At 42.3% G+C, this 24120-nt stretch overlaps 1 protein-coding gene across 5 annotated transcripts in view; it reads left to right on the plus strand.

Moving 5' to 3' along the window:
• Nucleotides 1-24120, plus strand: part of CHCHD6 (coiled-coil-helix-coiled-coil-helix domain containing 6) — a 114955-nt gene that overhangs the window by 19571 nt on the left and 71264 nt on the right. For 4 of the 5 annotated variants that reach the window (XM_054216120.1, XM_054216119.1, XM_054216122.1 and 1 more), the window contains exons 5-6: nt 16303-16323; nt 21772-21855. In XM_054216120.1, the coding sequence (XP_054072095.1) occupies nt 16303-16323; nt 21772-21855 (105 nt within the window). The remainder of the gene's footprint in view (nt 1-16302; nt 16324-21771; nt 21856-24120) is intronic. The other variant, XM_054216121.1, reaches the window with a different exon arrangement.

The raw sequence follows: 24120 nt of genomic DNA on the forward strand, positions 1-24120 counted from the left end.
AAACTGGAGATGTGTGTTGAATCAGCCTGCTTCTCTCTTTCATTTTCTCACCATGTTTCCTGGGGCTCGCTTGCATGCTTAAATACATGGATCTAGCAGCTTGTGAAGCCCCTGTGTATTCAGGGGAGGACACGGTTGTCATGAAGACTCTGCAGGTTTCCACACAAATGATGTGGTATGTTCTCAGCCACCTCAGATTTCTCTTTGGTCTTCAGCTGTCTAGTTGTTTTCTAGTAGTACTTCTTGGAGGGGTAGGTAACTGCTGCTGAGAGCGAGTTTGGTTTTGGAAGTGGTGGGAGGAGAGCGGCAGATGCTCACCTAATGACATCTCATGCTCGCTATCAAAACTGACGTCGCTGCCTCCGTTCCTCAGATCCTCTTTAAGATTCACTGTTTTGACCTACATCCTAGCCTTCTAATTAGATACTACCTACAAAACTTGGTCTATAAAAACTGACTGTATAATACCTGTGTCAGTTTGACTATCTGCAGTCAGGCTACGCAGACTGTCTACGAAGGCCTGTACTGAAAAGCCACTGGAGTTTCTTTCAGCAGAAGTTTGAGATGTGTATGCAGTGCCTTTTGTAAATGCAGTATCTCCGGTCAGTCTTCACTGATATTCTAAGTTTCTGACTGATTTGAGTGATTTGGCGTTTAAAACATAAAGATGATCTGCTGGCCTTGGACAAAATGAATTACTGCTTTGAGGGCAGAATCTTCTCATCAGGGACAAGCTGGTGGTTGGCTGAAATCCCTGCAGATTTTTAGGGAGGAGATTTGTATCTTTTCATCTGTTTTCAAGAAGGAGAAACAAGAGTTATAAAAACCACTTAAAGGTTCAGTTAAGATTTATTCTGGCTGCATAACTGCCTCCCATAATAACTTTAATATGCATCATCCTGAAACTCCTAATTGGCCCTGGTGTTGGCAGGGCTTTCAGGCCCAGCAGAATCTCCAATGTTCAGCAGCTTTTAGGAAGGAATGTAGCCAGGGAAGCACAGAAGATGAAATGGCTGCCTTATAAATTCTGACTGACCTTGAGAGTCCTTGTTTTAACAAGCGGGAGGATGATGTTGAGAGCCATCTAGACGAGAGCAGCGGTGGGAGTGTGCGTAGGTGCGCAATTGTTGAGGCAAGAGGAGAGGATGGGGGAAGACCTTGTGGGCTTGGTAGGAGGAGGTGGTTTCATTATGGGCCGTGTACCTACTTACCCTGTTGCTTCTGTCGTTGGTTGGAGTCTTGTCTGTACTGACAGTGATTAAACATGTTTCTTTTCTCTGATGGATGCTTGTGAGGGTGGGCTGTGGAAGATCTGTGGGTTGAAATAATCCTTTTCGTCAGAGCTGGTATCTTTATTTAGGAAGTGATCGCAGTCAGTTGTTCCTCTCTACTTGGTGACTGGTCCCTATGTGGGCACTCATCAGACAGATCAGAGCCTGAATGGCCGGGGAGGCTGAAGTTTTCTTTAGCTTCTCCCCTGCCCACCCTGTGCCTGGGTGGGAGGTGGAAGCCTGCCAGGCTCTTGCGGTGTCATACCGTTTTTGTGAATGACGGAGGGCTGTCATTCTCACTCTCCTGGGCTGTCAGTTGGGCACCTTTTGCAGACCCTAAATTCCCTTTAAAACAAAACATTTGGCTTAGTTTATTTCATTCCATTAAGTAATTTCACTGCTAATGCATAATTATCTACAGCAGTGACACTCGTCTACGCTTTAATTATCGCAAAGCTGCACAATTCCCCCTCCCCCCTGCCTGGAAGTTGTCACTTGTGCAGCGTGGTTTTGCAGAGATAAGTGTGTAATACACGGCGGTGCTTTGGGTCTCACACAATACTCAGGCAGTTGCTGATTGCTAAATGTAGGCAATAGAAGAGGCAAGGATTTTGGTCTCCGTCTTCTATTAGTGGCTCTTATCCATGTGGAGTGAGAGACACTGGGAAGGAAAAGCTTATCAAAACTTCATAATATGGGCTTGAAGATAAAGATGTGAGCAAGTGCTGATTGCAGGCATTAAGCTTACAGGTGTTAGGAAAACTTGGAAGCACAATTATTTGTTTTTCATCTGAAGAAATTTAAGAAATGAAGCATCCATGATCCTGGGCAGCAGCCCAGGAGTGCCAATTGTGGTTGAGAAAGATTCTTTGTATTTCTCTTTCCACACCACCACCATCCCCCTCCCCCCCCACCCACTTTCTCTTTTTTAATTTCTTCCTCCCCCCTGTTTGTTCCCAACTCTGCAGCAAATGCTCTCTCCAAGAGCCGGTAAAAGACTTTGATGCAGCTGGTCATTGCGAGGAAAAGCAACTGAGTTGCAGGGTATTTACTCATAAATTGAGAGAGGATACATACGTGATATACCTGCTATTTCTTAACACCACACTCATCTGTTAAGGAGTGATTTTGTTAGTGGAGGACAAGATCGGTCCTTTCCAAACAGAAGGCAAGTGGGCAACATGATACTTGAGTCCTTTGAAGGTAAAGATCTGTTTGGCATCAGAATGTTCTTTAAGAGATTACTAAAGCCCTGCAAAATTTGAATGAGGAAAAAGCTGGAGGGGTCTCCTAATTTTGCTTGCCTAGTTTCACAAAGCTGAGAGAAGTGGGTTGTAGACACCTCATTTAACTCGCAATGATGCATTGAGCTTTGTGGATGAAGAACACCTGGAGCATGTGTCAAAAATACAGCTAATCTTGAGAGGCACCTGATAGAAATAAGGACCGTATGAGAAAGCAAGGCCTGTTTATTATCTTATAATAGATGGAAATGAGGCCATTTATTGGTGTCATCTGCTGGCAGAGACGTTCTGCCAACTACCTTTGTTTGGAACTCTGACCAAGACGTGCAATATGTAATTGTGTTCCAGCTTCCATCCTGACTTAATTCTTAGGATTCAAATTACTCTCTTTCACATACGAAAGCACAGAATTCTTTTCCTGTATTGTTATGATTTCTTTTCCTGTATTGTTAATGATGAAGGCAATTTCTGGTTGCTGACTGACAGGAATGAGGAGGGGAAGACCATACAGCTTGTGCTACGTCCTGCATCCTCAGTCCCTACCTGTCTGCTGCACTTGGCTGGCAGCAGTGGCACCTTTTTGAGCAAGACTTCTTTGGCCTAGAAGTACGTTGTATATTTGGCCCAAGAACATCATCTTAAGTGTGTCACTTGAAGACCTCACCGCTTGCTGAGCTCTAAATCTTTCCATCTATCTCATGCTTATTTTCTATGGTATTTGTCACCATAGTGTTTTAAGTGCTTTGCAGATAAATAAAGTGGCATAATAAGGTGGTCAGTTTGATGGCTTGCTTCTACTCAGGAAAGGGTGTTATATTAAGAATTGTACTTCGTATGCGAGGTTATGTACTCATCCTGCAATAATTTAGTCTCAGGACTTTCTGGGAACCTGAACGCCATCAACAAATTTCCAAATGTCTCTTTTCTACATATATTCTTGGTTGAAATACCTTTCACATCTGGCAATGGATGCTCATATAGAAAGATTTTCAAGTGGCGAAACTAATACCCAGAACAATTGCTTGGGTTTCGCTTTTGTTTAAAGCATGCTTAAAAACCTTCCCATAAGAGCATGGAAGTAAATACTGCCTTAGTGGCTTTTTGGACTCATTTTATGAAAACCATTTGCCAGGTTTGAAGTTTCCATGAGCCTATGTTATTTGCTTCTCTGGAGCTGTACTCTCTCACCTTTTGTAATATACTTTCCAAGTAGGAATGGGATGAGGTGTTACTCTTAAAAATATTAGTTCATGCAAAGATACAAAGGAAAATGGGGAGATGAGAAATCCATGATGTAGGTGACGGAGCTCGTTGCCTCAGTTCTCTTGGCTGACACGAGTGAGATACAACGTGAAGAGAGCATTCCTTATCCATGTGGCAAGGGAGATTGGTTGGCCATCGTGGGGAAGCCGCTGGGTGAAAGGGTGGATGAATTATTCCGCTGGAGCACATGTAGGAGAAAAAAACAATAAAAAAAGTCCCCACAGCATATTCTGGGAAGCCTGGAGTTGGGGCTAAGAGGGAGAATGGCACTTCCTGGCTCTGTGTGCATGTGTGATGCTTTTGCCCCCCGTGAGTTTGTTGGCAGGTGTGGAGAGAAAGGATCCCAGCCTGGTAAGTCAGCCGCCAGTGTGGCTGATGATTAATTGCCCTTTTTAAATTGCAATTATGTCAGTCATAGAACCCGTGAATATTAATTCCCGATCTGCTGCTTGAAAAACTGAACGATGATGAGACGGGTCTATTTTACTGATGTCTCAGAAGTGGGCTAAGTGCTGCAGCCAATAGTTAGTACTGAAGGGAAAGGCTGCTGTGACTCTTCGCATTGTTTTGTGTCTGTCTTGCCTCTTTTTCAGTGTTTCTGTTCCTTTCTTCAGAATCCTCTTGGTGCTTACAGCGAATTTTCCACACTGACAGTAGTAGGTGGCAGGCTGACACCTAGAGTGAGTTAATCACTGCAAGCAATATTAGTTTCCTGGATTTGGTGGATGGCTTTCCACCATTCACTGCTGCTTCCCGGGTCCCTTAGAGACTTAAAAATGAAATAGGGATTGCTTTTTTGCTGCTCCAGCTCTTTCCCTTCATCTCAAATGTATGTAACCTTTCATTCCATTATACTTAGATCTTTTGAGATAATTTTCTGATTGTGCCATCTTGGAAGGATATTAACAGGCAAGCGTCAGTACACTGTGACTGTTTTCCTTTCAGTAATCTGCGCAAATACACGGATGATGAAAATCTTGGTTTCTTCGGTGGTTTGGGTCTCTGTTATCAGTCATGATCCTGTCTAGTATTTTCTGCATGAATCGGGACAAATTATTGCATCCTGCTTGTCCTTTGGTTTTCTTGGAATAGTAGTTATCTCAAGAAGTGTTGTCATGATGCGTTGATATTCACTGAGATCTTTGAAGGCGAATAGTATGGTGAATAAAACCCCTCAGAACCCTCTGGTTGTTTAGTTCTTGATGCTTTTTGGATTTTTAAGCTTTGTGTTTCTTTTAGAGCTTTTCCGAGCTTTCAGTAATAAGCGATGTTAAGTACCTATGTATTTCATTGTTTGGTTGTGGCGTTGGTATATGCTGAGTTATCAAATTGGCTTGTGATTTGAAAGGAACAGAATTAGATGGCGGAAGTTGCACAAAAATTGTCTCAACTGTTTCTTCTTTTAGTTGTACATTTTGTGTGGCTGGTAAACGTTGACTGTTTCCTGAAAAATTTTCAGAATGGGGGCACTAAAGAGCTGAAAGTGTTGGGCATGTGAGTGCGAACTAATTACTTGGTAAGTGTGGAAAAACAGACTCTATTACCTAGTGAACACTCTGAAATTGGAGTGCTTTTTTTTAGGCTGAAGAGATACTCCTCCATTTTGACATTCTTGGTGTTTTGCGTACAAGAGAAGAGGGCCTTGCAGGAGAACTATGTCTCATCCCATGAACTAATATGTTCATATTGAGGGATATCAGTTTATCAACTTTGATCATTATGTTTAGCGCTTAACTTCTTAAGCCCCTTGCTTTATCATTCTGTTTAGACATCCATCAGTATAGTTATTGTCCCACTGAATTGAAGGCAAGGGGATGAGACTTGAAGGTGATGGGAGGCCACTTCTCGTTCTGTGTCAGACTGATAGGGAAAGGCTAGAGGAAAATTAGCTGCAGCAGAGAATAGAAAAAACATATTTTCAATTTTCGCTTAGTGTTGTCCTTTCCCAGAAAAGGGGGAATGTAGCAGACAGTTAAGTATATTTTGGTAACGAGTTCTTACTGAACTGGCCTGAAAAGGCATCAAGGGCAGCCCGAAGACTGCAGGTTCAGTCCTTCATTCTGACTTTTCTGTTTTCACCATTTTTCAGCTTTTATAATTGAACGGTAAATTGCTCGTTTTCATTGGACCCTTTCATTTTGGAAGGCTCCAAGCAGTCTTGTATCGCTACTGTTGCCCTTTGAGGTAAAAATGAAACATTTCACTTTACGAAACAAGGATGTTGAATAGACAGCCCTTTAACAACCAGGTTAGCTTTTTCTTACTAGTTCTTGTGGGTGTTAGTTTAATCTTGCCCCTTCTTCCTGGTTCCCTGGTGCACTTTGTCTTAACTCTCACGTAGGAACTGCTTTGTCCTGCGCTCAGTTAATGTCAGGCGAGGAATTGGGCACTTCTGTTATGTCTCTGAAGAGGTCAGCATCAGAACTGCCAGCACCCCTGGCTCCTCAAAGTGCTGTTTTATTGGTATGGAGAATCTGCACTTGGAAGCCTGTCTGCAAAATACAGAGTATTCAGTAGTGTCAGGCTGATACAGAAGTTTCCATTGCGTGGTAGGACTGGAGCAGTCAAAAGCTTCAGCCTCCACTTCTGTTGGAGTAGTGTCTGTTTTGCCCAAAAATGCTTTGAAAGCTTTGTTTTGTCATCAGGAATTCAACTTCAGTTTCGTGTCTTGCTTGCCCTTAGGGTAATATTGCCTAGCTAAATGGGTACTCTAAACACTGATTTTTATTTTTTTTATTAATTGAAATAGTTTTGAAAATTTTTTTTTTTGTGCACTTGTTGTAGTAGGGTTTGTTTCCATAGGACTCCTTAACAGCACACATTACAAGCTCTTCCTACAAGATACTGCCGAGACACCCCCTGTTGTAGGTGGCAGCCCAACGGACAAGTACGGAGCCAGCTGCACAGTGATGTAAGGCGTGAACACTCATTCTATTGACAGGGCTTGCAAATATCAACCCTTATTCAAGAAGTGCCAAGGAAAGTTGCATTTAAAGACCGTGCAGGCTCAGAGGTGATCTCTGGCTTTAACAACATGTCTAATTATCCAGCAAGGGGGAATGGTGTGCTACTTCAGTGATTTATCTTGAAAAGGAGTTTAAGCATATCTGGCCAGGAACTGGAGGTTCACATTCAGAAAGTTATGTTTTGGAACAGAATGTGCTGATCATCACCATCATGTCAGTAACTTTGATTGTTGGGGACGGAGAATGGAAACTAAAACTTGAAATGGCTCTTTGCCTTGTTGTAAGAAGAATTGACTGTAACTTGTTATCGTGACTTGAGAGAACGACCAGTGTTGTGGAAAGCTTGGGAGGAGAAGGGAGTCTGCTTTTGTGTGTTAATATGCTTTTTTTTTTTTGCGCATGTGTATTTTTCTCCCAACATCATGTTAATAGATCTTGTCCTTTTTACTTGGCAATTCGAGTGCTTGTGATTTCAAGGTAAGCTCTGCTTCCTCTGGGGCTGTGGTCTGAAAAGGATCCTGCTCTTATTGCTCAAGCGCTGTGACCAGCACGAAGAGGAAGGTGGGGGCAGAGGAAGACGACTTCAGCTGCTGCCTGTCTCATTTCTGTCAATGTAAAGAGCTTTACAGAGACGAGTAATATTTTGCAATTGAGTTTCTCTTTTAAAGACACTCTGATGCTAATGTTGATTTAATAAGGTTCTCTCATTCTCTCTCCTTGCTTAATTTGAAACGTCTAATTTTGTGCTTCACAGTTCTGAACACAGAATTAGTGAGGGAAGAAGAGCCGGAGGCAGGGGGAGCGGAGTGCCACACCAGAAGTTGCCAGGGGAGATTGATTCAATAGAGTGAAAAGGTGCAAAAGGTTATATGACCATAGTTCAGAGCAACGTGACGGTGGTACTAATGAGAAGGAAAGCTTGATCCTTTAAAATGTTTTAAGGTCTCTGTTGGGTGTATAACCAACACTAAATGGAAAATGGAGCACTGGAGTGTTGGTTTCTTTGAGTGGATTTTTCTTTTGATTTTATATGTATGTAATACATATATTATATGACAGGCAGGAAGGAGAATATTATGAGATAAATAGGCTTTTAAAGGTTTTTATTTTAAAGGTTGTTTTGATAAGTGTGGCATTTACCTTCAAAAATGCTGAGAGGTTATGAGAGATTGTGAATTTGATCTTGCTAATTTATTTTTTCTGCACCTGAATGTTTTTTTTTTTCTTACTTTAATTTTATGCTTCTGGGAGAAAAACCTATTGGCATTCCTGGACTTTTAATTCCTTTATTGTGTTGGGGATACATATAAACTCCCCAAAACCACAGTGCCAAAAGATTGTCTAAAGTACTGTACAAATAATAGTGGTAACTCAAGCTTTTTCCTTTGCCTCCTGCTTTGTGTTAGCCTACCTGTCCTCTGCTTCTTAGGAAACCACTCCTATGCAACAGAGTCGAATCCTAATTTGCCTCTTGCTTGAGTTGGACGACAGTTCGTGCAACTGAGTGGACCGCGTAAAGGAGTACAAATTATGTTCAGCTTAGTTTTATGATAAGATGCCAACATGTTTCATTGAAAACCTCACTAAATCAGAATTAAATCCACAGGAAAAAAATATTGGCCATCTCAATGAATACTTAAGAGATGAGGCTTGTGGTTTTTGGTGCTGGCCAGGGGCATAATCTGCTCCTTGCTGTTGGAGCTCGGTGAAAGTTGTGGTGAAGTCCCACCATAGAATCACGGGAAAACTGCCCGAGTCACTAGAAGCTGCCTGTGGATGATGATCTCCACCTGTGTTCCTTCTGTCCTATGGCCTTGGTCAGGTAGAAGTACCCCTTTCCTGCCTCAAACTCTTGCATAAGACACTCGCCCCCCCCTTCCTCTTTCTTCTCATGTTGTTTCTGGTAATAGGAGCTGAACTTCTGCCAATTGCTTCTGCTGAATTTGATAGCTAATACTGGATTGCGCAGAATTATCTCAGAGATTTGGTTGGGGAATGCACTTAACCAAGCAGGCCTGCATAAGGAATGAAGTTTTAGGGCCCGCTATTAACATAGATTCTAAAAAAAGCCTGAACCTGCCTTTGAGGGTTTTTCCCTGACTTCCAGTGCCTATAGTGACTAGTTTCCAGTTATCAAATCACTTTCCTGTATGGTTATTTCTAGTCTATTACACTGGTCAACTTATTTGATCAATAAATCAATCAACAGGTTCTTAAAATTACTTTCATTGACTTTAGAGGTGTAGCATACAAAAAGAGCTCACAGAAAGTAAATGACTGTATGTGCCCCAACTATAATTGGAGAGCAAACAGTGTGGAGATATGTTTGTAAATAGTATCTAGTACAATAAATACAGCAATCTGTCTTTAGGGTTCTGTGATACTCTGAGCTGGATTGACTCTTTCAATTTGCAAACTCATGAAGTATGAATCTTAGCTCTATCAGGTCATCTGACTGCTATATTTAGAGCATACGCTATTTTAAAGCTAAATTTCAAGCTTCTTGCTTTTGATTAAAAGGTTCAGGAGTAAATATTTCTCTGGTTCCTTAGCACGTGACATCATTTTTGAGCTTCAGGAGCTCCACCAAGAGTGAAATGTTCTTTTCTTTTCCTAAGGAAGATTCCGCAAACTGCTTGTTACTGCTGCACCCAGTCTATACCCTCTGCTTCTCGACAGCAGCAGCACCAGGTTTGTGATCCTTGCTGAGAGACTGCCAGGTACCGCTCCCTCATAGAAAGAGAGAATGCTCACACCACTCCTGATTTTTTTTCCAAGCTATCTGCCTTGGCAAGAGTGTGTTGCATTGCCCATTAAATGGTGTCATCGAATTGGCATGGAGTTCTTGTAGTTCTTACAAATGTTAAGCACGCACTCGCACAATGTGGAAAACTGCTGTCTGCAAATTGTCCTATCAAATGGAAATCAAAATTTTGTAGTGACATAGATTTGCAAGTTGCTCTTGATACAATCATGCCCTGGAGATTGCAGTGCAAAAATAAAGAATACAGTTTTACAATAGCCCGAAATCCTTGTTGTTGTTGAATCTAAACTCTTCTTTTTGCAGATGATTTCATTTTGATATACTCGGACGTCATTAAAAGACGCAACCTTGCAGCATTTTCTCTGATCGCGGCCTTGTGAGGCGCCGAGAGTGCATGTATTTGAGAGCCAGTATATTCTCTTCCTAAAACACACAGTGGGTTGCAAGTGCTTTGGAAGCAAGAATCAGAGTCTCTAGTGGACATTTTGTCTATAGCTCAAAACCACAACTTAATTGGCAGCCTTTTCATAACGCTGACTGTGGCCTAGGATGTAGGGAATGCTGCAGGCCAAGACCGAGGTACCTTTTCAGAACTGGTTGTAGGGAAATTTAGTGCTGACTGCCTGTCTCTCTGTAGCGATCATAGAAATGAGGGAGATTGTGGTTAAGTTCCTCACTTCTATATTTTTTTTTTTTCTTTCCTCGGCAGCCTCTACTATCTTTCTACATATTTTGACTCCACTTTACTCCATAAATAATACCTTACTGCAAGCATGATTGTGTATGTGTACTAGCCCAGACCATTTATTTTCACTGGATTCCCCTGTGCTTTTTGTGGTCCTTTCCGTAAGGCTTTGGAATCCACTTGGTTGATACTAAATGCTGATTACTGTATGTCCTTCCCACATGCATCTTGGCAAACTGGTAGGTTGGATTCTGCCCCCAGAAAGATAACGACCCTGCAACGCTGTGTAAAGCGAGCTCTGTGTGTGTCTGGGATGAAAGAGCAGGGAGAAGAGGAAAATTTAGGAGACTGTCAGAGTAGGTAAAGACGTAAACTGTGATGTTTGAAAGTGCTCCTGACTTTCCACCTGCAGAAGGATTCAGAGACTGGCAGGGGATGCATGACCATGACTGAAGGCTTTCAAGAATTTTCTTACTCAGCCATGTAATTAAGACGGTCTTTGCCTGTATTAAAAAGCAACCGCAAAGTCAACTGTATTTCTCTTAAACTGTATAGTATTTGAGATAATCTTTTTTTAAATAAAAAGAAATTAGATTTCTAATCTTGTGGCAGGAACTCTGTATTCACTGTACTATACTAAACCTGTATCCATTGGCCGGTGCCTGTAAAGGTCTGTTTTGTTCAGAGGCAGGTAAAAATTGCATATAGTGTCGGGGAGCAAGTGTGGGAAGGGAATTCCTTCAGAACTCACATGGTTCATCATTTTTACTGCTTGGAGGCGCACGGGTTGATTATGCATGTCATCTTGATTTTTTGCAAAACAGTGGTTGTGTTTGACGTACTATGTTTGACTCGGAAGCTAATATATTTGGTATTTAAGAATCTGGCAAGAGAAAGCTATGTCCCCATATGCATGCACAGAAATGAGATTGGGATATAGGCATGCGTAACTGTTATTTTCCCCCGTCTGTCCTATCCCTAGAAAGCCATATGCCACCCTTAGGCTAGCATAATGGGAGTCTGTATTAATGGTTATGAGCTAGAAATAATCCAAGAGGAGTTGAGTGGCCTTCAATTCTAGCTTTATGAGAAAATACCTCATTTACTCAGTAGGGCCTGAAATATGTTCTGGGATAGAAAGTCATAATTAATACAGAATTTCATGATGCCCTCTCTTGAGATTCCTTTTTTTTTTCTTTTTTTTTTTTTTTTCGGCTAAATTGGTCAGGGACTTGGAGATTCTTATGTCTAACAGGCAGAGTAGGAATTTAAGCAAGGAGGTAAAAATTTGGAGGGAGCTGTTGACTCGCCTGCTATCAGAAATAAGCATCTCGAGCATACATCTCTAGAGAGCCTACACTCTGCAAGATTTCTATGGACATTGAATGCCTTCTCTGTTGGCAGTCTACAAAATGAAAACTCTGTATGTATGTCCGCATGTATAGAAGTAGCGATGGGAGAATGAGAATGTGGGGATGGGCTGAAGTATTAAAGCAGGCAATGAAAGCAGATAATTTACTTTTGATTTTATAACATAGGTTTCTCTTTATTTTGTTTTAAATGAAAACCATCAACTGTCAGCATTGCAAACCTATTTGCAGGAATGCCATAAGTATTAGAAGTGCAGTTGTCCCTGAATCATAAAAGGGCAGAGGGCTTTGCTGCTGCTTCCCATCTTCATGTTTATAGAGTTTTGTATGCTCTGTATACATTAGAGTCGAGCAATTTCATCACTCACAGCCTTTCCTCAAAATTGATTGCTGTTCAGTGTCTCTTCCTGCTTCCCCTCCCTTGTCAGTTGGTTACATCTCTGACTCTCATTACATTTAATATTGATACTGCTTCAATTTTCTACTAAACTGGAAGCGTTTAAGGGTCTGGAGTGGATACTGAGTGTCTAGATATATTCTTTAAATGCTTTCATTCCTATCATTGTGGAAAAGTTTAGAGCTGGATTAGTGCCTTAAGAAGAAATGACTCTTTGCTCATTCAGTGATGACGTCTGGTCATCAAGATGTTAGAATATGTGCTGCAGAGCTCTTCAGATACTGACATGAGTGCAAAAGTTGTTGCCAGCAGCTGTCTTGGGTTTTGGGCACCTGCTGCCTCTCATTTCTCGCATCTCCCACTCTATCTTCCACTCCCAAAGTTGGCAGTGCCCCTAAAAATACTCTGTTTTGAGTTCTTAAGTAGGAGATCTCTATCAAGCTGGTAGTCTGAATTCCTGAGTCATTGGTCATGCTGTAGTGAAATTAGTTATATGACGGAGTTACTGACCATGGCAAGGTAATGGACATCTAGGGTGAAGCTGGTTCCAGTCAGGTTACGAAGGCATTGCCCTTCCTAAGGCTGCTGCTTTATCGTGCTGATCCCTTTCCCCACTGCCCCCACAACTGCAGAACTGTTTTGATTGCTTACTGCCATTTTTATGTTTGCCTAGACCATGACAGACATGAATGATGTGCCCGTTATGACAGTCATGTATGGGTGATGTGGTGTATGGGATTGGGAAAAGGTGCTGGAAATAGTCTGTATGTGTGAAATACTAATTCGGTGCTGTATTCATGATGTCATTGGAAGTTGGACTGTTGATATGTGTGTGGGAATGCAAGCACTACCTGAAGAATCAGTGCTCAAACGTGAAGTTCTTGGAAGCACAGACGCATTACTTATGTAATTCCCACATCTAACCAGAGTCTTCTCCAAGTGGACTGTATCTTTTTCCCCATATAAATACCTAGGACAGGGGTTGCTGGTTTGGCCTGAGATCCTGTTTCAATAACTTCTTCTCTCTGGTACAGTCAAGAATCATAGAATAGTTTGGGTTGAAAGGGACCTTTAAAGGTCTAACCCCCCCTGCAATGAGCGGGCACATCTTCAACTAGATCAGGTTGCTCAGAGCCCCGTCCAACCTGACCTTGAATGTTTCCAGGGATGGGGCATCTCCCACCTCTGTGCTCAACCTGGGCCAGTGTTTCACCACCCTCATTGTAAAAAAAACCTATTTCTTCTATCTAATCTAAATCTACCCTCTTCCAGTTTGAAGCCATTACCTCTTGTCCTATTGCAACAAGCCCTGCTAAAAAGTTTGTCCGCATCTTTCTTGTAGGCCCCCTCTAAGTACTGAAAGGCTGCAGTAAGATCTCCCCAGAGCCTTCTCTTCTCCAGGCTGAACAACCCCAACTCTCTCAGCCTGTCCTCACAGCAGAAGTGCTCCAGCCATCAGATCATTTTAGTGGCTTCAACTAGCGGTTGTAGCGGTTCCAACAGGTCCATGTCATTCCTGTCCAGAGCTGGAAGCAGTACTTCAGGGGGGGTCTCACCAGAGCAGAGGGGTAGAATCACCTCCCTCGACCTGCTGGCCACGCTCCTTTTGATGCAGCCCAGGATATGGTTGGCGTTCTGGGCTGTGAGCGCACATTGTTGCCTCATGTTGAACTTTTCATCCACCAGTACCCCCAAGTTCTTCTCAGCAGGGCTGCTCTCAATCCCTTCATCCCCCAGCTTGTATTGATACTGGGGGTTGCCCTGACGCAGGTGCAGGACCCTGCACTTGGCCTTGTTGAACCTCATGAGGTTTGCATGGGCCTGCTTCTTGAGCCTGTCCATGTCCCTCTGGATGGCATCCTGTCCCTCAGGCCTGTCAGCTGCATCACTCAGCTGGGAGTTGTCCGCAAACTTGCTTAGGGTGCACTTGATCCCACTGTCAAGAAGGAATATGTTGGTTTGGTTTTGACCCCAAACGATTAAGTCCAGTATTTATTCAGCTTCCTGTGATTGCTATCTAGTGGGCTACCTGGAAAAGAAATTTAACCCTTGTTTTAGCAGAAGAGTATTGCAGTATTGACCAAGGGTGCTAAAAGACAGCAGGCATCATTAAGCTTGCAAGCCCCCAGGTGGGAGCTGGAAGTGAAACTCACTCAGTTAGGAAGCAAGGAACCCAGATATTGCTCATTTCTTAAACAGTTTACTTAAGCTTTGAAAATATTAGTGGATGTGCTGTGTCTTTTATTATCCGTCAGTGTTGGTAAATGCAGCTCTGCTAAGAAATCTTGGCAAAGGTAACAAAACTTAAACCAGTAGCCCTCCTGAGTTTTCATTTTTGTATTATTTTATTATTATATTTTATTTACTCTGTGCTTCACTCCAAATGTAGTTATTTTTTCCCAATGCAGCAATATGTCCTACTGCATCTACACCTGTTTTAATTTTCCTGTTTCCATTCAGTGGAGTGTATCTGTCTATTCTTGGAGTAATAATTTTCCCCCCTCCTGGAAGGTGACAAAATGAAAGCCTTTGGCAGTACCTGCAGAAGAGATGCTCTGTGCTTAGTGACAGCGTTACCTTTCTTAAAACTGTAATTCTGCTATTGTGTATTATATCTTATGGGGTATAAGGAGGACCACCTCTCAGTGATAGGGCTGGTTCCTTCTCCTTGCTCTCTTCTCAGCAGCTGTCCAGTGCCACTGAGTTAGTACCTCCTGTTCATTTTGTCATGCAAGCGTTTGTCCATCAGGAATGTGGCAGTTAATGCCTTAGGCACCCCAGGGATGACAGGTGTAAATCCAGTAAAGAGCTATTGGTGTGGATGACCTACCTGCTGAAATAATAACATGCATCATAAAGAGCCCTGTGTTCCTCCTGTCCATCTGCTGAGGATGGACAGCCTTGCAATTGCTAAACTGAAAAAAACAAAACTAAGCACATCTGTCGTGATTGTAAAAAAAAAAAAAAAAAAAAAAAAAAAAAAAATCAGCAGGAAGAAAAATGTTATTCAAATCAGGCTTTTGTCAAGATCAGTCAGTGATTACCGGTGAACACCTGTTGTGTATTGGTTTCTTTGGCCAAGGACTCAGTGCTGCTATATAAAACCTGTCTGCAGAAGGGGGGGAATTGGCTTCCCCCAGTTGAACAGTAGATGCTCAGTTCCAGCCCTCTCAGCTGTTGCAAAGGATGAGGATGGACGATGCACACAGCTGATGACACATCATCCCTCAGCTACCTGAAGTAGCTGCCCTGTGCCATTAAAATGATGGCAGATCCCATAAACATATTGCACTCCACCGTCTGCTCCCTCTGGCACTGAACTATGACCAAGAGGAAAGTTCCTCCTGCCCTGTCAACTCCCCTGAAATAAATAATCATAATAAAAAAGGCCAGCCTTTCTGAAGTTCCTGCTTAGCAAACGTGCTGCTGATTGAGTGTAGCCCTGAGAGGCAGGGAAGGCCTGCAGCCCTTGACAACAAATGAGAACTGTGGCTGCCTCATAAATGCCTTGGCTTCAGAAGGAGGTGGTTATGGGCATGAAATGTTTATCGTCTTGTACTTGCTTTGCTGCTGCTGGGTTACTGTGTTAAGTAAAAAGTAGTATTAGGTAAACAAGAAGTGATGCTGCAGCCTGCTTGTCTTCATACTTAAATAGGCTTGCTGACAAAAGAAGGAGCAGGTGAAGGCAGCTTGGATTTGGCAGAGGTTTGGATCGCGCACTGGAGGTGTGTTTGATTGCCCATGAAGGGGGATCTGGTTAGAAATCTGATCAGTCAACGGGCTTTCTGTTAGGAAGCACTCTTTGAAATTGTCCAGCAGATGATTGTCCAGCAAGAAGATGTCTTGCTATGTAGGTCAGCTTGTGCATTCAAAAATGCCCTTGCAAAAGGATACTTGTTCTTTGCAGGTAATTTGGAAACAGCACAGTTGTTGGCCACCTCCTTTTGAGTACGTCCCGCGTTGCCATGTTCATTGGTGCATGATTCGGATGTCAGCATCTCTAACATTGTGCAGCTCTTTGCATGACTCCCTGAAACCGGCTGCTTTGAAGCTGCCTTCCCTTAGTTTCCACCCTAAAGGGCAATCCTGCAGCAGTCTTCAGGGCCTTTGTTTTCTTTTTATTTTTGGGGGTGCATGTGCTTTTGTTTTGCTTTAATAGCACGGTTCCCAATAGGGGACAGCACTGCGCTGTTTAAGATGCTTGTCATTTTTAAGGGACTCTTCTAAACTTGTCATCCTAAAAGCTATATTGTGCAGCAGCAGGCGGCCTCCATAAATCACTGATTTCTCTTTTTTTCTTCTCTTTCCCTTCCTTTCTCTCTTGCACTCTCTTTATTCCAAGCCTGTGGATTTGGACGCCTGGGTAAGCTCTCTTTTTTGTCTGGATCTTGCTTATTCCAAGTGTCATGTTGTTACTGCGCGCATACAGATTGTTATTGCTGAGCACAGATGCAGGATTTTATTTTCTGTCATTACATTTTAAAAGGTGTTCAGCTAGAAAATTGCATATTATTTCCTCCATAAAGATTTTCACTAGTTCCTTTTGTGTAGCTTACAGCTGCTGAAACCAAACTTGATCTGGTGATGTGTGTTTTGGCTAAGAGAGTAGCAGAAACAGGAGGAAATGAAGGTTACACCAGTGCTGCTTTTTAAGGCCATGAGTCTGCATCTGGGTTCTAAAACAAAAACAAACCCAGTCTCCTGCCTTCAACAGAATGAGAGAAAGGACAAAAAGCAGGCAATTTTGTAAGTCTCGCGTGTCTGCGATAGTGACTGTAGGTGACTCCAGAGGAGTGGTGATATTTCTGCTGATGCAAGTGGAGGCTGAGTCAGGACTCCCCCACGGTTACTTGTCCGGTACAAGCCTCTCTGTAAAGTTCTGCTGTTCAGTCTCAGACATGATGTGCGTAAGCTGGCTCTTGCTGTTTCGGTGCTGCCCTTTCAGCTCTGCCTTTCCCTTTAGGGTTGGTGAGGAACATGCCAGTTAGCTAATTTCGGAGCTAGTTCTGTTCTTCGGTGCATTGCTGTTAATTCCTTCTTCTAGTCTTGGAGCCTTTAATAGCATTTGTTTTTCTCCCCTGCCACCTGGACTGCTACCAGGACTGGAAGAGACATGGGAAAGCATGAGGTATAAGAATTTGCAGTTGTGGAGTGTGGCAAGCTGAGGTACTCAGCCAAAACATCTCTGCTATGCTGCTGCAGAGAAGTTACTGGATACCTTTGGGGGAAGCTGATAACTCCTCTCAGCAAAGACAGGATGATCTAGAAACAAGGCATTTGATAGAGACTTTCCGTTATCCATGTAGCTTCTTTCCCTGGATTGCCTCTGACTGATTCTCTGGGCGTCATCTCACTAGTTTGGCTGTGACTGGTGAACGTGTTTTGCCAAGAAGATAAATATTTTTGCAATAATCTTGCCAAGTGCTGTGACTTGCCTTTGAGGAAGTTCTTTATAGATTGAGGTATGGACCTTTCCTTCTAGCTTGACTTGCCCTTTGCAGAGAGGGGGTTGGGGTGGGTTGTTTTTCCCTTCCAGTAGAGTCTTCTCCACGCCGTCTCCCCAAATCCCAGAATCCCAACAGGACTGCAGAGAGAGACAGCCCGATGGTAGCCATCAGCTGTGGGCTGTGCCATTGCTGCACTTTATTCCTGGGTGCCACATTCCCTACTGTAATCTGACCCTGCCAAGAAACCCTTTTTTTTTTTTTTCTCAAGCAGATTTCCTTCCTGGTTTTCATGTTTAACAAGGTGATGAGAAGGGACTGTGATTAAAAATAATAAAAATCTGGTGATGTTTCCTGGGGGGCAAAGCCAAAGCTAATCTGTGAACGGCTGTAGCTAGAGTGAAGCCCAGCTCCAGAAGATCAGTTGCACAGTCTGATGTGTTGGTTGTTGATGTCAGTTCAGGACAGGGCTAAGAGCGTCTGGCTTTGTTCATAGAGAATGAACCAATAATATTTCATTACTTCAATTAAGCGGCTTGTGAAATATTTCTTTTGGCCTGCCTGTCAGCTGTCAGGCTAGTACTTGAATTCTTCAGTTGAGCCAGTGTGTAATGCATAGCTCTAGAGATTTGCTTCCACAGGTTGTTTCCAAATGGGTTACTTGGTAAAGGGAGAGGAGGAGGCAGGGAATCGCAGGTGAGTCTACCCTAGCTCTTTTCTGCTGTTCAAAGCAGCACTGAGAGAACCCAAAAAAACCTTTGGGTTGTGGAAAAAGTGTAAAGTTAAAACCTAGGAAGGACTTGAAAGAGCCCGCAACCAGTCTACGGATCCGTGCCCGTGGAAGCTGCAGTAGCATGCTAGTAGTGAACCTTCACTGTCCTTTTGTAAGAATGCAGTGCTTGTAACTTCTGACATCGTCACAGGGAATTCTTGAGTATTTCCTCAACATATCTTATACCTAGTTTTTGTACAGAGGACAATTGCCTATTGCATACGTTCTCTCTTGCAAATATGTGCTGTCCCATGGTACTTTTCTAAGTTTTAGGTGGATTTGTGTGTTCTACAACTAACTACGCTGTTCCTCCCCTCCCTCTGTTTTTATTCTGCCTTCATACTTCTTGTACACCACACTCGGCTGTGTTCTACGCTACAGCTTCTTAGATGTCATCTCTGGGCTTTGGTCATCTCTTGCATGATATGTTCAAGCTCAGATGTAGGTTCTGCAGCGTGGATGTGAAATGCAACTTTCTAATATGTTATTTTCAAACCAGTGTGTTATCATGTATATCTTCCCTTCTCCTTCCTTCTTTAGTTCTACCGGCCTTTATGTGAAAAGTGTATCTGATGCTTTGTTTGGCACCTGCAGTCTCAGTCCCCAGTGAAATTGTAGTCATATCCATAGCAGCCAGTTCTGTCTGGGACATCACAGGCTTCTGCCTTCGGGTAGAGAATAAGCAGCAGGACTAGAGGAACTCTTAATAAATATGCTGTATTCATATAAAATGTCCCTTGCTGCCTAACCCAGTTTGAAACAGTGAATATTTCAAATGACACATGCTCTGACTGTACCATTCATACTTCAAACATCATCATAAAGTGTACTAAAGTTTCTAGTAATAACAGCTGGGGATAGAGGGAAACAGCAACTTTCAAGCAGATCTGTCACAAATAGAATGTTTCCCCTTACACTTCAATGCACTGAAACATCAGCAGCTCTTGAAAGCAAGCAAGGCATTGAAAATATGTTTGAGTTGCGAGTAAAAGTTTTCTCTGCACCCGCTGGTTCATCACATAATTTATGAGCCCTAAGTGGGATGTAACGGGAGATAATATGGGAGAAATTACTTAGGGGGAATAACGGGGAGTATACTGAGGTCGTAGTCTGCAGTTAGGAGATCCCGTTTTGATTCTTTGACATCAATTTTGCAAGACCCTAGGGAAGGCACTAACAGAATGTCTGTCTGCTGCAGGGGGCGTTGGTGTGGAGGTATTATTCAGTGGGCACCCCAGCTCCAGTCTGGTCTGCTTGGGAGTCCCTGGGTTGTCATCATGCAGATCAGCACACCTCTAATGTGTGTGCATCTCAGCACCCCACGGGAGACATTAGGTATTTGGATTGTGTTCCCTTCTAGAGATGTCAATCCATGTCTTGCCAGAAACAGAACACAGGCTCTTGCTCACCAGTATTGTTACACGTATTGGTTTTGTGCTTGCAGAATAGTCTGCTACTTTAGGAGAGTGGCAATGCCACATAATTAATTTATTTAGATTAAGCAGAAACTTTCTTGCATTTTTAAGAGTTGATCTTTTGACTCTTTTTTTTTTTTTTTCTTTCTTGAAATACACTTGGCATCACAATCACCTTCCATCTGAATTGTGTAGAGGGGTCAGTACCATGTTACTCTTCTTTCTTTTCCTTGTTTATTTTCTCCTTAAGGAAATACAAATCACTTGTTTAGTAATCTGATTTTGTGGGTGTTATGCAGAAAATCAGCAGGAGAATCAGGTTCCTTTGGTCATCCACCAGACCACCCTGCCTTCTTACATCTGTTTCATTTCAGTTGAAATTGCTTAGTCCTTTTCTGTATAGAAGGTGGATATTGGTTCAGAAGTATAGTGTTGGTTCTCTTATCACAGAATAGTAATAATTTTGGCACTTACAGAGTGGCCATCAGTACCCCTATTGTTGCTGTGGTATCTCTTTGGTCAGGCTACATGTATGGGGCAGCTGATTCTCATCCCCCTTCCCATCCTTTTTCAGCTGGTTTGTGGGCTGGAAGGTACATAGCAGCTCTGGTGAAACCAAAGCCAGAGATTTTGCCTTTAATGGAGTGCCTTGGAGAGCAAGGGGATTTAGATGTGAGTCTATTGTGCTTGTGCCTTACTCTGGCCCTGTTGGCTGTATGACAAACATGGGAACCAAAATATTTATTTTTCCTTTAAAAACAAACAAACAGACACCACCTCACTCCCGCAACCCCCCTGTTTCATGTGCTCCTACTTCTTTTCTTGCTTGCTTATCAACTGTCCCTCACTGCCTAGCTTAAAATCTCTTCTAAGCCCTATTATACCACTGTATTTCCATCAGCGGGGGAGTAGAAAGAAGGAAATACACAGCAACTGGCTTTCAGATGTAATTTTTCTCATTAACAATGGCTGCTGGCCGTAAAATGACAGGTCTGAGCCCACGAGGATGTTTGTCCCAGCTGCTTAATCATATTGGACCAGCGTTTTCTGTGCTTGTACCATCATCATTAAAAGTTTAGAGCAATGCTGCTGGGATGCTATAGATTGGCAGGGTTTGTGTTCATGTTAAACGGACTAATAATTCTAGTTTTGAAAGGTCTTCCTGCCTGGTGATAACTTATGTGGCCCCAGAGATTTTGGGGTGGGATGGGGGAAGAAAAACAAGTGCCATTTTTCTTGCTATTGTTGCTTGTTATTTTTAAGCTTAAAAAGTTTGGTTCGGGTGCATCAATGCCGTGTTTTCTTAATGCTAGTTCAGTTTAGGGTTGGGAATGCAATGAAGTGCTGCTGGTTGTAAAGAGCTAAAAGGCAAAAGGCGCTGCTGTAATCACACAATTGGTCATTGTTTAGTTGATGACCAGGTTACGCTTAAGCGTGCGCTTGTATACCAAGTTTGCTCTTTTGGAAGTGTCACGCTTATACTTTGGAAGATGGAAGAGAAATTCTCTGACACCCATCGCCCCTCCAAATTTGCAGCACCCAGCCAGAGGAACTTTGGGGGTGCTGGTGGTGTACGCACAGAGAGTGTGGAGAGAGTAATTATCAGGGTAGTTCTAGTTACGTGTGTAAAAAGCAAACGCATGGGCAGTGAGAATGCATGTTGCTATAAAAACGTTACAACATAGAGTTCTATTTTGGATCTTCCTCGTGATTGTGGGCGTCTCTTAAATCTTACAGAAGTTTTCTGACACTCCAAGGGGCAAGCGTTTATTAAGTGGAGGCTTTGGAGTTTATTTTTAAGGTAAGGCGAGGGACACTGAAGTGGAGTAATAAACATCAGAATTTGTGGAAGACAAAGTCGGGTAAGGTCGAGTTCTGAAAAAGGCAATAGGAAGGTGTCACCTTTCTATGCCTATATGTTTTCATTTAATAAGGAGAAATAAAATCAAGGCTGTGAGTTTGAGTGTGATACTAATAAGAGCATTTCAAACTTGTGGGGATAATCCAAAATGAACTGCAGTACGACCGTTTGTAGTTCCCCCGAGAGGGATCCCATACACCAGTCCCGAGCAATGATGTTTTTGGTTCCTTCTGGTCTGCATCCCATGTGCTTTCCTTGCACTCACACTTTTTATTTTTAATTTCTTCTTCTATTGATGGTCTTTTGTTCTTCTTCCTAGGCCATTGAGCTGCAAGGCAGGGAGGCCGAGCTGAAGCGGCAAGAGGCCTTCTATAAAGAGCAGTTGGCCCGCATTGAGAGGAAGGTAAGACTAAGTTGGCTTTTATTTGTGGCCTCTGAATACTGATGGGATTGGATGCAGGTCGGTGTGGATCCAAAGAGCAGAGAAACAAGGAGCATTGTGCGGAAACCTGGAACTGTCAGCTCTCGGTATCTGTCTGCCCCCCACCCCTTACATAGTTAAGCGATGAAAAAGCTGTACAAACCAAATCTTTTGAACAACTTGCATTGGAAAGGTTAAGGGGGGGTTTAACTGGGTGATTTTTTTAATGAAGTAATTCAAACTTTATTTTCTTTTTCACCATGGGGTTGAGGTGAAAGCTAAGTTCAAAAAAACAAATGCCCCTTTTTTTTTTATTCCTTTTGTTAAAAATCCTTTCCTAAATTAAAAGAAAAAGCCAAACACAAATCTGGCTATAAATATGAATTAAAGTTGTATTATTAATTTTTCTCTGGGGAGCCCAGCAGTTCAACGGGGGGTGCTGCAGTGCACTGCCTGCTTCTTGTTGGATAAGCCTTTGAAATGAACATGATTTAAAGAGACACCGTCAAGCATCTTTTAAGCCTGAAATGACCTTTGAAAATCCATTTAGGGATTTGAATCTCTCCCCTAAACGTGGGATTTGCTTCTCTGTTTAATTGTTTACCATGATGAGTTTTTAAAAATTGATGCCATAAAAATAGGAGCAGCCATGCTGTTCCTTATGAACTAATGCGTTTTTCACTTCCTGGCAAAATGAAATAATGTTATAAGTAGTCTTTATTTTTTAATAAATGTAGAGAATAATCTTCTCCAATTTGAAGCAATTAGACCTCCTGACAGGGAGTTGCATACATCTGACTTGTAGTTGTGTTATGTGACTAAAAAGAAATGCAAACAATGGAAAAGGTGGGTTGTAAAGAGACAGGGAAATCAATCAGCTTTACTACCAACATGTAGCATGATAGTGAATATGGAACATGGGAAAATTACAGATTATAGAAATGGTCCAAAACTGTTGGCACATCCATTCCCTGCTACTGCATGATTGTCCATACAGCTTTTTTTTTTTTTTTTAAGCCATTGATGGTAAAACGTGCCCATGAGCAATTTCACGTAATACGATTTTGCAACACTTTAATCCATACAGTTCATTAAAAAATAAACTATTAAAACTACCACTTGGTGTTGCATTCAGATTTTTAAATTCTATTTCTAGATAATGGGGATTGTTCAGTGAAATTGCAAACAATCTAGCAGCTATCGTTCTAATTATCACAGTTGTCCATATGTTCATACGCAAAGGGAATTTTTGCAATTTCTTGGTCTCATGCTGTGTGCTTCTATTATATTCTTCTCTCTGGATCTGGTTTCATGAAGCAGAAACTGCAGGGAAAATTTGTATGTGTGTCTGTCCTTTGTGGACAGAGGAGTGGGGAGAAGTTTGTGTCCAGGCTGCGTTGTCCTCTTTTTGAAGTCTTTTGTTCTATTTTGTGTTTCCCTTTTCAGGTCTGTGTCCCTTGGTGCAGGGTAACTTTTTAAACAAGGTGATGGATATTTTAGCGCAGGATCTTCTCAGGGGAGTAAGGTGGCTTGCCCATAGTCCTATTCAAACTGCAGAGCTGCATAGAAACTGCCTTCTAGTTCTTACACGTACAAAAGCAAGTAGCTAAAAAGGACAGGTTTTCTTTTCCTCTCTTGAAACACTAGATAGTTTCTGACCCTTAAACACTAGCATTTTGCTGGTAATAAAACAGAAGAATGCCGCCAACCGTTAGTCTAGATTGGAGTGGGAGGTGGTGGGGGCTAGAAGGGAGAGGAGAGAAATGTACTTGAAACAGTGTAATAAAGCTTAATTGTATTAGTTTTGAAAAAGGTTTTCTATCTTCTCTGTGGATAATTTTATTCCTATAATGGTTGGAAAGATGGAAAACACAGCACAGAACAATCTTTTTTATTAGCTGTTGCTTTTATATAATTCTGCTTTTATTTGTTGAATACACGCAGACCTTGACGTTTATTTATTTATTTTTCCTTCTACTCTGCTAAAACCTTCCAACTCAGCCTTAGATATATATTTTTATACATCTATGTATGTACGTGTGTGTTTATATCAGAAAAACAGCTAGTGGTAAGGGGCTGAGGTGGGGAGGAGCTCTGAAATAGAAGTTTGCTTTCCCTGCTGTTGCCAGAGGGGATGGTCACTTGGACTGTGGTCGCTGCTAGGTCAGAGGTGTTGGGCTGGGAGTGAATGAGTGTGATGGCTCAGCGTAGAGTTAGAAAGCTGACATTTCTCCTAAGAATCAGGCT

Source organism: Rissa tridactyla, chromosome 10 (assembly GCF_028500815.1).
Source record: "Rissa tridactyla isolate bRisTri1 chromosome 10, bRisTri1.patW.cur.20221130, whole genome shotgun sequence".
NCBI classification, from domain to species: Eukaryota; Metazoa; Chordata; class Aves; order Charadriiformes; family Laridae; genus Rissa; species Rissa tridactyla.